At 44.6% G+C, this 12,957-nt stretch overlaps 1 protein-coding gene across 9 annotated transcripts in view; it reads right to left on the bottom strand.

The window, feature by feature from the left end:
* Nucleotides 1-3,286: 3,286 nt before the first annotated feature.
* The window catches only part of JMJD1C (jumonji domain containing 1C), a 158,130-nt gene continuing 148,459 nt past the window's right edge, over nucleotides 3,287-12,957 (bottom strand). For all 9 annotated transcript variants that reach the window (XM_017826041.1, XM_017826049.1, XM_017826044.1 and 6 more), the window contains 4 exons: nucleotides 12,152-12,291; nucleotides 9,785-9,961; nucleotides 4,545-4,676; nucleotides 3,287-4,191 (listed from right to left, as the gene is read on the bottom strand). In XM_017826041.1, the coding sequence (XP_017681530.1) occupies nucleotides 4,102-4,191; nucleotides 4,545-4,676; nucleotides 9,785-9,961; nucleotides 12,152-12,291 (539 nt within the window). In that variant the 3' untranslated portion in view covers nucleotides 3,287-4,101. The remainder of the gene's footprint in view (nucleotides 4,192-4,544; nucleotides 4,677-9,784; nucleotides 9,962-12,151; nucleotides 12,292-12,957) is intronic.

The raw sequence follows: 12,957 nt of genomic DNA, 5'->3' as shown, positions 1-12,957 counted from the left end.
ACACACCCCATGGGAACACAAAGGCAGGGAAGGAGAAGCTCCAGCCAACAAAGCACAAGTCAAAAGGCGGAAAGCAGGAGCGCAGGGCAGAGCTGACATTGTTTGGGGCAGAGCTGGGGGTCAGGAGGGGAAAGCACAGCAAAACCTCAGTCCAGGATCTCAACAGGGAGAGGCAGCTCATCCAGCGAGGATGTGGGGGAGAGCACAAACATCCTGCTCAGCAAAGCAGCAGAACAGGCCATGGTGGCTGTGGAAGGAGGAAGGAAGGGAAATTCCCAGTTCCAGGCACAAGGCAGGGAAGGCTGTCAGCTGGGAGAGCAGCAGAGGGGTTGACAGGATGTCACGGGAGAGGGTACAAACAGAATTACCACCTACTGAAAAGGTCAGGGAGCATGAGAACACAGAGCTGATCAGATGGGGGTTCTACTCACACACACAGATCTGAGCAACTTGTGTGAAGCTGGGGGAGCAGAATAAATAGATTTGCTAGTCAGACTGTTAAACAAACCCCTACATCTGACCTCTGTATCGGGGACCACTTCCCTGCCAGTAATTCCAGCAATTTCTGTTTCTGCTAAACCATACACACAGCAACCATCTGTGCTGAAACACCTCAGGTCATCACAGCCCCACTTCATTCTTTGCTAATTGCTTACTCTTCATTAGTTACCTCTGCAGTTCAATAGGAAGAACATTACTATGGTTGTTTACTGTAAGGCAGTGCTGAGGATGGAGGTGATGGTGAGGAGCTGGGAAGGAGGGGGGGTGAGGAGCAGGGCTCACAGTTTTGATGAGTTTGAGATGTGATCTCTCAAAGGACAGGAAAGAGTGAGTTTCATGGAGAGCAAAGCAGATGAAGACAGAGCTTAGTCTCAACGGAAAGGTGGCAAAAGATGACACATGGTACTTCATATCCCTGCTCTAGGAGCTGACAGCATTCCTGCACTCAAACAGCTTCAGCTGATCTCACTGAATACTTTTGGCTGTATTGAAATAGTTGAGACTGTAGATCAGAACCCCCCCTGAAAAGTCCTTCTGAAAGGAAGATGGGAAAAACATGCCTCACAGAACATGGAAATGGTCAAGAGGGAAAAAACTAACCTGAAAAGAAAACCCCTCCCCATAAACCCCTCAGGTCTCAGACATCAGCCATGAACCCCTCAGGTCACAGCCACAAGCATGACCCAGCCTGATTTCCTGCTCCCGTTTCCTGCAGGGGAGCTCCACTTCATTGTGACCGAGCCAGGAATCTTAAGGCACTGAATAAGCAGAATTTGGTACACTAAGGACTCAAAAAAACCCCAAAATTTTTTTGCTTCTTTTAGTAGTATCTGGAGTAGCTACTGACTTTAACAACTTGTGGTCTGCCAAGCCGTGCAGCAGGTGACTTGCAGGGATTTTTCAAGCTGACAGCAATACACACTTTACAGTGCTCCCTGTCACACTCAACTTGTGCCATGTTGTCCTTGGTCACTGCTTTTGGCTTCTTGCCCTCCCATTAATTACTGGGAAAAATGGTCATTGTGGTGGGCAGTTTGTGAGGATGTGTCACCCACGAGTGCAGCAATTCCCAAAGCAATTTGCAAAATGAATCAGGTCATGTTCTTCTGCATCACAAATCCACACCAACCACAAAATTTTAAAACTACACAAGTGGAGAGTTAAACTCTACAGTGTCACCCTATTTATGCAGTTCAAAGTCATTTATCACTTCTCTTTGCTACAAAAGCAGCCAAGATTACTTACCCAGTGACAGTGCTGCACACCATGCAACACTGCAGCTCGAGCCCAGCAGTTTTGCCTCTCCAAAATCACACTTTTAGTCCTAAAATCCTGTCAATCTCTCAGGCTCTTCTCTGGGAACATTCTTGCTGCTTCACCACCCGTTTCACCCACACATTTTTTGCAGATTAAAAAGAAAAGTGTGTCCTTTGTTGTACGCTTAAGGATTGATCAGCAAAGGTGGCAGGAAAAAGGTCACAAAGGAAGAACTTAAAATATTAACACTTGGAAATACAAATTAGCCCCAGTTCAGCGACTCCTCCGATTCCCCCTGAGGAGGTAAAAACTCCTCCAGGCTGACAGGGAGGTGCAGGGATCCCCCCCTGCAGGCAGTGAGGGATGGCAGAGGCAGCTGTCAGTGCCCCACAGGCCCGAAGGATGGTGCCAAAGCTCAGGGCTGGAGGCACAGGTGCCATCAGCTGTCAGGCACTGCCTGGAGCACAGGAAGCCATGGCTTTGGCCAGGACAGGCACGGCAATGTGACACTTTGTGAGAGTAACCCAGGGGAAACCAACCTCTTCCATTCACTGCAGACACAGCAGCACAAGGAGAGGACAGTGATGGCCCAGGCCCAACAACTGGTCTTGGTGCAGGAAAGCAAACAAGGAGGGGTGTGACACTCTGCAGCAGGAATGGTAACTTCAGCAGCCTCCAGACATTTCACAAACACTACAAGTACCTCACCAAAACTCAATCTGGGAGGAAAACACTTAAACTTGATTAAAAAAAAAAATCACTCATTTACATATCCTGAACTTGAAAAATAAAGACTGTGTGGTTAGAGTCCACTTGTCATTAAGCAAATGTACACTGGCAGGTCCTGCATCTCCAGCCAGTGCTCCAGTGCTGTAGGGAAGAAGAGAGGAGATGCTGGATGGAACCGAGTTCGAAGTTAAGAATCAACTGCCGAGCACAGCAACAGTAACCCCATTTGACATAAATTCCAAGTTTTCAAGACAACTAAAGACTTCTGCAACGAGAAATTACTTTTGTGTTTCACTGTTTTTAAGGGTAATTTTATATGGCATTTGGGGTTTTTTGGTTACCCAAACCCCAGTGAGATGTCAGACTGGGAGCAAGACCCAAGCGCATTACTGTACCCAGGCTGATTATCATCCCCTTTCAGACACACTGGGAGCTGGCCAATGGCTGTGCTCAGCATCTGATATCCATTCAAACGTTTCAATAGTTTTAATAACTTAAATCAAAGTACACTTTAACTTTTCAAACTCACTCCAAGAGTGAGAATTCCGCTCAACTAACACTCATCATTATTAAATAAAACCAGATACAAATATATTCTTTAAACATTATTTTGTGGTATTACTTGAACTGTAAAAAGCCTCGTTGTTATAAGATAATTATTCTGCAGAAACGCCTTTTCCCCCTTTCCGCAAAGCAGGAGCCGATTCCCAAAGGGAAGGTGGCTCTGCCCGCAGTCCCGGCTCCGGCCCGCAGAGGGCAGCACCGGAGCTGCACCGGCACAAAAACCGACAGCACCACGTCTGATAAAGTCATTTTAATGGAAAATGTAAAACCCCTTTCAACTTCAATGTACAAAGCATGTGTAACACTTGCACTTTTAACAAATTAAAGCAAGCCAATGTTTTAAAAAAATACATCATTGAATGTATATATGTATATATTTACATAGCATATTAAGTTTAATATTTAAGCTTTAAAAGTTCACATAAATTTTACCAAAATGAGACAATTTTTAAATAAATTACACCTTTTGAAAACGTTTAATTGTACACTGAATAGCTTCAATAAAATACTGAAGTGTCTGTATTTAATATCTACTTTATATACTTTATATTTTACAAAGTTTACAATTATTTGGCAGTAATTTTCAGATTATGACATGACTGCTGTGCGGACTCAGCAAGATCCCAAATGCAGGCAATAGCTGGTGTTTGTGTCCTACTCTCACAGTAACTGTCTCAATGTAGTGAAAAATATCTGAATTATTTTAGCAAACTGTACAAGTCACATTTACATTTGATCAACAATATAGCATAGAATCTTGTGGGTTTTTTTCCAAAAATAAATACATCATCTTAAATCTTTGACATTTCACAAACTTCATGTACATTATAATACAGACAGCAGAATGCTGCTCAACTGTTTGCAAGTGGAACATGGAATCACAGTGGCTGTGATACGAAGCTCTACCGTCGCAGTGTCATTAACAAGTAAATACGATGACTATTTTTTCTTGGCACTGATGGTTTGTGAAGCTTAAATTAGTGTGCATACCATTCACAGGCCAGGGGAAACGACCTCCCTCTGATGGTAACTCCAAAAAGCAGAACGTGCTCAGTTTTCATCCATATCTTCCATTTCACCTTCGTGGATCTTCAAAGCTCTCACCATTTCTTTAACTGCGTGGTACAAGATATTTTTAACCTGCAAGAACATCAGACAGATTTTAGTAAGGTCTGTGATTGAGGAACTCTGCAAAGTTTAGGACTGAGCGCTAAGCACAGTGGATGAAAAAAAAAGGAAGGATGCACCAAGCCCGTGCAAAAGGGAACAGCTTTTTACACATTTTAAAATGTCATGTGAAATAAATAAAACCAGCAACTCAAGGGAGAGTCGTTTAGAGCCCTGGCATTGAAGCTGCTGCTCATTGTTATTCTGTGTGAACAGCAGTGAGGAAGTAGCTCCACGAACTGCTCGGCATTTCAATGAGCCCCAGCACGCCCTGCCTTCCCAGCCCTGCCTTCCCAGCTGCTTCCAGAGCAGCCTCCGCTTCCTACCTGCAGTTTATCATCGTAATTGATTTCTTCCTTCGACAGCCTCAGCTCCTGCGTTAAGTGAAATGACTGTACAAGGTGTTCTGGAGACACAAAGTCTTCAGTTACTTGAACACAGCTGTGAAAATTTTGCACCTATCCAAAATAACAAGAAGAGACTGATAATTAGTATTTGGGGTTATTCTTTGGCAGAAAGACCTGAGAAAAGAATGGGCCTTGACATCCCTTAACCACAGCCTTATCAGACTAAAGGGCAGCTTCACAGGTATAGAGCAATTAAGTGTATTTGACTTATCTAAGAGCTTCTGGCAAAAGGCACACTTTGAACACTCTGATGTGTTATTCCACCCTTTCACCAGCTGCTGCACAGCCTTTCACCAGCTGCTGCACAGCCTTTCCAGACAGGGCGCAGGCGCTGGATCCGCACACCCACCCGGCCACAGCCCTGCCCTGCAGGACCCAGCTCCTCTGGGAGCTTCCACACTCATGGAGCAGATTAATGCTGGTGGGAACACTCAAAAGAAAAAAAAAAATCATGAACAAAGAAAGGGGTAGATTGAGAAGGGGCGGGGGGGAAAGCACTTTCCTCTTACTGGTGTAACTGCTGAGGAACAGACACCATCTCCTGCCACTCAGGTCCTACCTGGAGGACAGGGGAGAGGGAAAACAGTTCCTGGTTGTGACCCGACTATCAACTCCTGCTGGTTCCCTTCAGGAACATTCAGTATCGGATTTTCACCCCTAAACCCTTACAAATTACACTGTAATTTGTAATTCAGCATGTCAAAACCCTCACTTCCCCGAACTCCAACAGCTCCTCAGAGTTGTGCAATTCTGTGGAATTCCCAAAGCCTGGGGCTGGGGAGGCAGCTCTGCTGACATCCCAGCAACACCCAGTCCCACCCTGCTCAGGGCTGACAGAGATCTGTACAGTTTAAGGTCAAACCTAGCAAAATCTAGAGTTTTTAAATGCATACTCTAAAATTTCCATTATGGTACCTGACATTCAAAGAAACCCCTGGGGCCTGCACAGCTGAGGACACAGGACTTAATTTAAAAATTATTCTCTTCTTCAAAACCACTGCCCAAGCGTGGGCAGCTCAGCCCTCTACAGCTGAACTCCCAGTGGTAACTCCAGCTCAGCACTTGTGTTGCATGCAGGGTTTCTGCAGCCCCATCATCAAGGACAAAGCAGTGCTGGTCCCTCCTGAGAGTGAATCACAACAGAAGTCATTCCAGATTCCAGGAGGGTTTGTTGATGCCACAGTTTACAGAAAGCCAGGAGCAAGGCAGCAGCTGCACAAGTGCCATCATGAGGCTCCCCCTCTCAGGGAATTTCCTAGAGCCTGGGCTGAAATTTCTCTGCCTGGCTACAGCCCCCTCTCCTCCCTCAGACTTCTCACCTCTTTCAAGTCTCTACCTGCCCTTGTTTTCCCTGCCAGCCCATGCAAATCCCACAGGACTCATTCACTTTCTCCTCACCAAGACAAGGTTTCACCAACTCCCTCTCCCTCCATGGCAGAATAGGGAATGTTTCCCTCAGACCTTTCATTCTGCTATGCCTTAAACCTCCTTCCCTTCCAGGGCCTGTCTTATCCGTGTGAAAAGCCTGTGGGGAGGACAGATTTTACCATGGGAATACCCCCCTGGCAGCCCACAGGCAGTTCTATTTATAATATTTATAGCACGAGCTGATACAGTGACACACACAAATAAAAACGTTCAGCGAGGATCCCCCGGGGTTTGCGGGGTGAGGAGTGCAGCACTCCCACGCCTGTGCCACTTCCAGCTTGCACTGACAACAGCTTCACACCCAGCCCACACACAGCAGAGGTTTTCCAGCAGGGCCAGGAGATGGGTGGAGCGTTGGAAAAGCCTCAGACCTGGGCTGGGACAGGGAAAGGTGACTGGGCAGGGAGGAAAGGGCCACCCACCCGTCCTCACGGCCACAGGATCAGCCACTTCCTGCAAGGCTCAGCTCCGGGAGCTCTGCACTCGCCACGCCCAGACCTTTATCCCACATCCTTATCGGAACATCGCCAGGATGTCGCATTACCTCCAGCACGTAATTTTACAATATATAATCCTGCTGTTAAATCAAGATAATACCACTATAAAACCCAACATTATAATAACCTGTTTCTCTATGAACGAGTTTTGCAGGGAGCCTCAACACCACATTTCAATCACTGACTCCAGTACCTTTAGCTTTTAATTTATCGCCAAAACATTTTACAAATTTGGAGCCACCGAGTTAAAAGCAGGCAGGGCATCCCTACAGATGCCTGTGATGCAGCATGACCCACAGAGGAGCAGCAGAAAGAGTGACTCATTCAGGACAGCACAACACTCCTTTTTTAGCTGGGGAAGTTCCAAGGAGAGCTCAGGGCTCCCTGTTCCAAGTCCCACAGAGCGAACAAGGCCCAGACATCAGCAAGGCAGGGACACTGCTGAGCTCCCGACTCACACAGCCGAGAAGGAAGGACACAGCGTGATCCCACAGCACATCCCTCACGCTGCATCCAGGGAAGCATCTGCAGAGGTGACCGGTGCAAGGCTGTATCTATTTCTGGCTTCCCCTCCCGAGAGAGCAATTCCCTCCACAAGAGGCACTGACAAGGCTGCCCTGCCCGTCACAGCTCACAGGAGAGGCTCTGCCTCCCACCCCGGGAACAGCCTGACTTTGCCTACTGCAGTGATCACCAGGGGGATGTGACTGCTGCCTGCAAGGACACGGGGAGAGGAGAAACCTGGGAAGCAACAAGAATGCTTTATGCTACCATAAAATGTTAAGAATAAGTTACTTTAAAAGCTAGACATGAATCCACAGAACCTGGGAGAGGGGAAAAAAGGATATACAGAAGAAAACACACAAGCTCCTCCACAGTTTTACTGTTAGAACAGTAAAACTCTAGACCAGCACACCAGAAGCAGTAGTGTACCAACAATCCTAACTGGCTCCAGGATGGAAGCGTCTGACCTACACCATGCAGTGACCACAGGCACCCAGGCTCCCTAACTCCAGCCCTCAGCCTGATTTCCTCTGCTCCACAACATTACTGATGAGCAAACAAAAATAAAAATGTTAATTTACCACAAAATTTAGTATCAACTCTCGCCCAGTTTTAATAATTAAAAACTCATGATGCACATGTAAATCTGAAACACTCAATGTGTAAACTCAACGTGGTATGTATTCTTGTGCAGACTTATTTTTCAGTGTTTAAATGTGCTTTGTATCTCTGAAGTGCTGGTGCTGATCCCTAAGGTCAGTATTTATGCACCTCTATATAGAGAGAGCACTGTGCACACGTACATGAAAGAACACGATGCTTTCATTTCCTCCTACGTGGCAGATTCACAGGAACTTACAGAAGATGAAAAGGTTCTCAGCTTCACCCACTAAGGTTTAAAAACACCACGTTATTAACTCCTTGGTGCCAGAAGCTAGAACATTACCACTTCAAAAGAAATCTGGAGTTTAAAGCCAAGGAGATAAGAGTGATCTTATTTTTGGTCCTTAAACGTATGAACTGCAGTGAAGCCTGGAACAGTCCCACTACTTCATGTTTTATATTCTGCATCCCTTTATATAATGTCACATGCTATATAAAGCAAATTTCCCAGTACATTTGTTATTTTCTGTGGGTTTCCTTTTCACTCTCATATCTGGGACATCTCTCCCTTGTTTCCAGAGATCAGAGTAAGATTACAGGAGGATGCAATACATGACTCTGGGAGCCCCAGCTGCTTTAGCCCAACAGGAGCCAAGAACAACAGCAATGTCAGACATTCTTTCACCTTTGTGAAGTAACAGCAAGCCCTGGAGATAAGGTACAGGGAAAGGTAACCTACAGCAACTCCAGATTTGGGTCACCTGGGTTTGTTTGGGGCTCTTTGGGTGTTTTTTTTCTTTGCCAGAAAACAAATCCCTGCAGACTATCCAGAGCTACGTACCACCACATTAAACCCACCTAAAAACCCACTGGAAACATGAGGAGCCTGGTCTGGGTAAGGTACCTGTTGTTTCCAATGCCCCAGAACTGACAGAGCCAGCAGAGAGAGCAGGGACAGAGCAGCTGTCATCACCAGGCAGTTTTTCACAGAGGAAGAAGCCTCACTGCCCTGGCCACGGTGACATGGCAAGTCATTGCTTCCTCCCTGCCAGTGGCTGGAAGCTGATCTGCACATCAGAAACCAAATAGCATCTTCCCCAGAAAGGCCTGGCCTCGCTTGAACCCGCGAGGAGATCAATGATAAATGTTTAATAGCATGATGGTTTACAACCCCAAGTGCAGGGTGGGCATGCTCCTCATTCTTGGACAGTCAGCTCCCTCGTTAGTGCTGCCTGGCAGCTGGTGACACAGCAAGGAAGAAGGTTCCATTTCCTGCTGAAGCAGGAAAAGGTTAATGGAGTGAAGAAAGAAATAAATCTATAACGGCCCCAAAACAATTGTGCTTTCTTCCTCTTTTCACCAAGGAGCAGCAGTTCACAGACTGGGAGGGAAAAAAAAAAAAAGGCCAAACAAAAGGCAGTGCCAGGAGATGACTGAAGCTGACTGACACAAATTCATCCTGTTTCTCCAGAACTGCCCCACTGGCAGTACTTTTCCTTATATAACTAAGGATTAAATCAGCTCAGCTGCTGCAAAGGCAGTATCACTCTTTCTGATGGCAAGAAGGGACAATGATGACTCCAGGTGACTAATGTACCTTTTGTGTAAAAATAAACAGTATGGCATGGGAAAACAACCAAAACCCTTGTTACAGAAACACCAGAACACCCACTACAATTCTCCTGTGGCTGAAGAGAAAAACAGTGACATCCAGGTGGTTTTTACCTGCTCGAGCTGCTCTCCCTGCCTCTCCCGGGTGAGGTCAACTTTTGGCTTAGAAGAAAAAAAATTACTAACCTGACTTTGCCATAACTAACCCCAGTTTGTTTAGAAATCTGCTAAGGAAATGAAAAGTGGAAAACAGCGGTTAATAATAGTCTGTTCATTTGTAATTCTAAAGCAAAAAAAGGAACTAATATTTAAGGCATTCGAGTTGCTGTACATTAGCACTGGCTAATCAGTTACACCACTAGATGTAACTTTATTTTACATTCCTATATACTAACAGCCACTAATAAGAAAATAAAATCTACTTGCATACAGATGTATCTATGTCTTTGGAAAAAAAGTCATTTTACTGCATTTATGCTATTTAATTCTGCGTGTCTTTAAGCTGAGGTACATTACCTGATGAAGTGCTCCTGCTGGTAGAATAATAGCATCTCCAAGGAACTGAATAACCGTACAGGTTTTTACTCCATATTCTTCGAAAAGTCTTTGGCGAAGTTTTCTGTTCACATACCAGCTCTGATCACGTATTGGATCGTGCTCGGGTAAAACTTCTAAGCCTTGCTCCTTTGCTATCTGAAAGTACAGAACAGATCCCAAGTCACTTCCAAAATAACCAAACCTTTTGCTGATAAACTGAAAATATATCTAACTTGCCAGTAACGTTACTGTGTTCCCAATATCCAAACAAGAGCTCTAGTCAGGGATTCAAAACAGCCTCAAAGGAACTGTGAAGTCCCACTGAACTGAAGACATCTGCAGCACTCCCACTCCAAAATGCAGAGCTGTAAAAAACTCTGCACAATAATCTACTAATGGGCCAGACACTCTCTGTGTGACTTCTTTCATCCAGAAAATAATATCTGACCTCAGGAGTTCCTGTGCTGCCAATTCCTCAGACTTACAACCTTCAGTTTTGACACAGACAAGCACCACCACAACCCCAGCTCAGGAAAAAAGCAGCAGATAAAAACCCAAGGGTCCTACAGTCCTGGGAAACCTGCTCCAGGTGACTCTGCTGGAGCGCAGGGCCAGACAGAGGGCCATCAAGAGGTCCCCTTCGCACCCCAATCACACTGGGATAAGAAGTTATTTTCCTACCATCCCATGAGGGTATTCAGAAAAAATGATGGACATATAAAATACTTCCTGACACTGGAAAACCAAACTGCACACCCATTTCTCACCATGTGAGCCACAGGGGAACAACTATTACTGCTACTGCTACTAAATCAATTCTATTGACTCTGATCCGCCTATCATGAAAATTATCTCATTAAAAACATAGATTTTTACTTATATTGATATTAAATATACTTAATTATGTGATGCAGAGCTTGAAGCTGTTCTTCAGTATTATCCCCCTTCTTCTGTAGGGGGATAACTGTAACAAGATAGTGAGATTTTATCTCTTATCAGCAAGCAAATGGTCCCAGCGTTTACCCATCAATTAATCTCCCATTCAGTACTTCCAAAATACACTCCAGTACACGACTCATTTTGGATACCAGGGCAAGCCATGGCAGCAAATGACGACCTTCATTACACAGCACCCTAAGTGCTTCTGTTTCAAACCTGCTGCTCAAAGAGTTTCACAATATCCCTTGACTGCTCTGAGACAGGAAACGCTGAATACTCCTCACTGTCCACCTGTTCCCTTGCAGTTGTGCTTTTGTTCACAATTCTTTTTCAAACTGAAGAGCCACAATCTAATTTATGAGCATCTACTTTTTGAATGAACAGAAAAGTCTTGCTGTATAATTCATAATCTCCTGGAATCAGCTGTGTTTTATTTACTAGTGCTCATTTCCCCCCCCAGTTCAGCTTGCCAAAGAGCAAATGTCTGAGTCACCAGAGGACAGCTGCCCTGGTACAGAAACACTGCTTCATTGTCCAAAACAATCTTCACTGCTAGAGCTCTTAAGGCTTTTCCCTGCTGGCAGTAGAGCCTTTGGCCTCCAGCCTGTTTATGGACCCCTTTGGTTCAGCCAGTTAAAACTCATCTGATTTCTTTCCATAGTAGAAGAGAAAAAAGATTTCTTTTCCTCGAGCAACCACTTCAGTGATATTTTGGTATTTCTATGTCATCCAGCCAGGCTGTCTCCTAGAACATCAAAACATGCTGAAGACAGGGCACAGAAAACTGCTTCCAACATGGTATCCCTACATTTAATGCCACTGATGAATATCCATCCTATGGAATGACCTGAAAGGTTCTGATGTGGCTCTAACTTGTTGCACCACAGGCTGCACTGTAGCTAAGGAATAAGTTTGCTGCCCTTGGATACATTATCACAGTGCTTCCACCTTCACTAAGAGAGCCAAGGCAAGTTCTTTGAGCTAAGTGACCTTAACAGAGTCCTGAGGAACATCAGTGGCTGCTGGATGACAAGGTCAGGGTTTTGGCATGGGACAACTCACCAAAAATCCAGCAGCTGATAATGCAAGAATGGATCAGTGAGAGAAAAACATCATCCTACGGATTATCTTTTGTATTAGAGAAGGACAAGAAAAATCTCCATGCCCTCCTGAGCCTTCAGGGTTTGCAGGCCACCTGTAACTCTTACAAAGTGAATATGTATCATGCCATGTATTTTATTTGTTGATGATGTAGCAGGTCAATTATAATTTATTTTAGGTGCTATAAAGAAGTAATTTTACTTCCCTCCCTTCCCTTGCACTCAGGTGGAGTTGGTGGTTTCTGCCAGCTCCCTTTGATTTACTAAGTACTTGGTTCATTTATAAATCATGTGTAATGAATCTAACCTTTTGCAGAAACTCTCTTATCTTGTCAGCATCTTTGCCAGCGTAAATGTGCCACAAAGCACCAGGCAATTCACTTGAATCCTTCAACCGCTTCCGTAAAAGATCATCCAAATCTTCCTCCTCCAACTTCTTCAAAACTCCTAAGATTCAACAAAAATATTCTTTAAGTGTGAGACAGAGGGAAAACTTTGAAACTAAACACCTTCTTTTCAAATTTCCTGTGTGAGACTGAGCAGAATAAAAGTCTGCTGAATACAACAGAAGCCCCCAGATGACCTCTGTGCTCAGTGTTTGTAATTAGGTACTAGAAGAAGAATGCCACGGATACCTTAAAAATAGTTAATTTTTAAACTCTTCCACATTTCTTGAATTTGACAAAACACAATCTCCTACCTGAAATAAACAAGCAGGCTGGTACCAAAACATTAAAAGATGAAAAATGTGTTTTCCTGCAGTCAGCATAAGCAATGTTTAGCATGCTATTCTAGCAGGCAGAGCTCTCCCAGGATGCTCAAGTTTGCTGCTATTAACTCAGTGCATACCCAAGTGAAAACAAAGCTAATAAAAGACAAACTTTACTGCAGCTGTATTAGTCACACCCAAAATCTACATTTGGTGACTGTGGAATAAGAGGACAAAAGAAAAAGAGGAAGAAACAAAACTATTTCAGTGATTTAAAGACTTTTTCACATAACCAATAAACCTCATAGAGCTGACTAACAAACACCAATTTAGGTTCTCCGGTGCTGAAAAATTACATTACAGTCCAAATTCAATAGAGTGAACACAGTGCACCCAGAAGGAGC

This window comes from Lepidothrix coronata, unplaced genomic scaffold, assembly GCF_001604755.1.
Source record: "Lepidothrix coronata isolate B3197 unplaced genomic scaffold, Lepidothrix_coronata-1.0 Scaffold124, whole genome shotgun sequence".
Lineage (NCBI taxonomy): Eukaryota > Metazoa > Chordata > Aves > Passeriformes > Pipridae > Lepidothrix > Lepidothrix coronata.
This window is presented reverse-complemented; position numbering and strand designations above follow the sequence as displayed.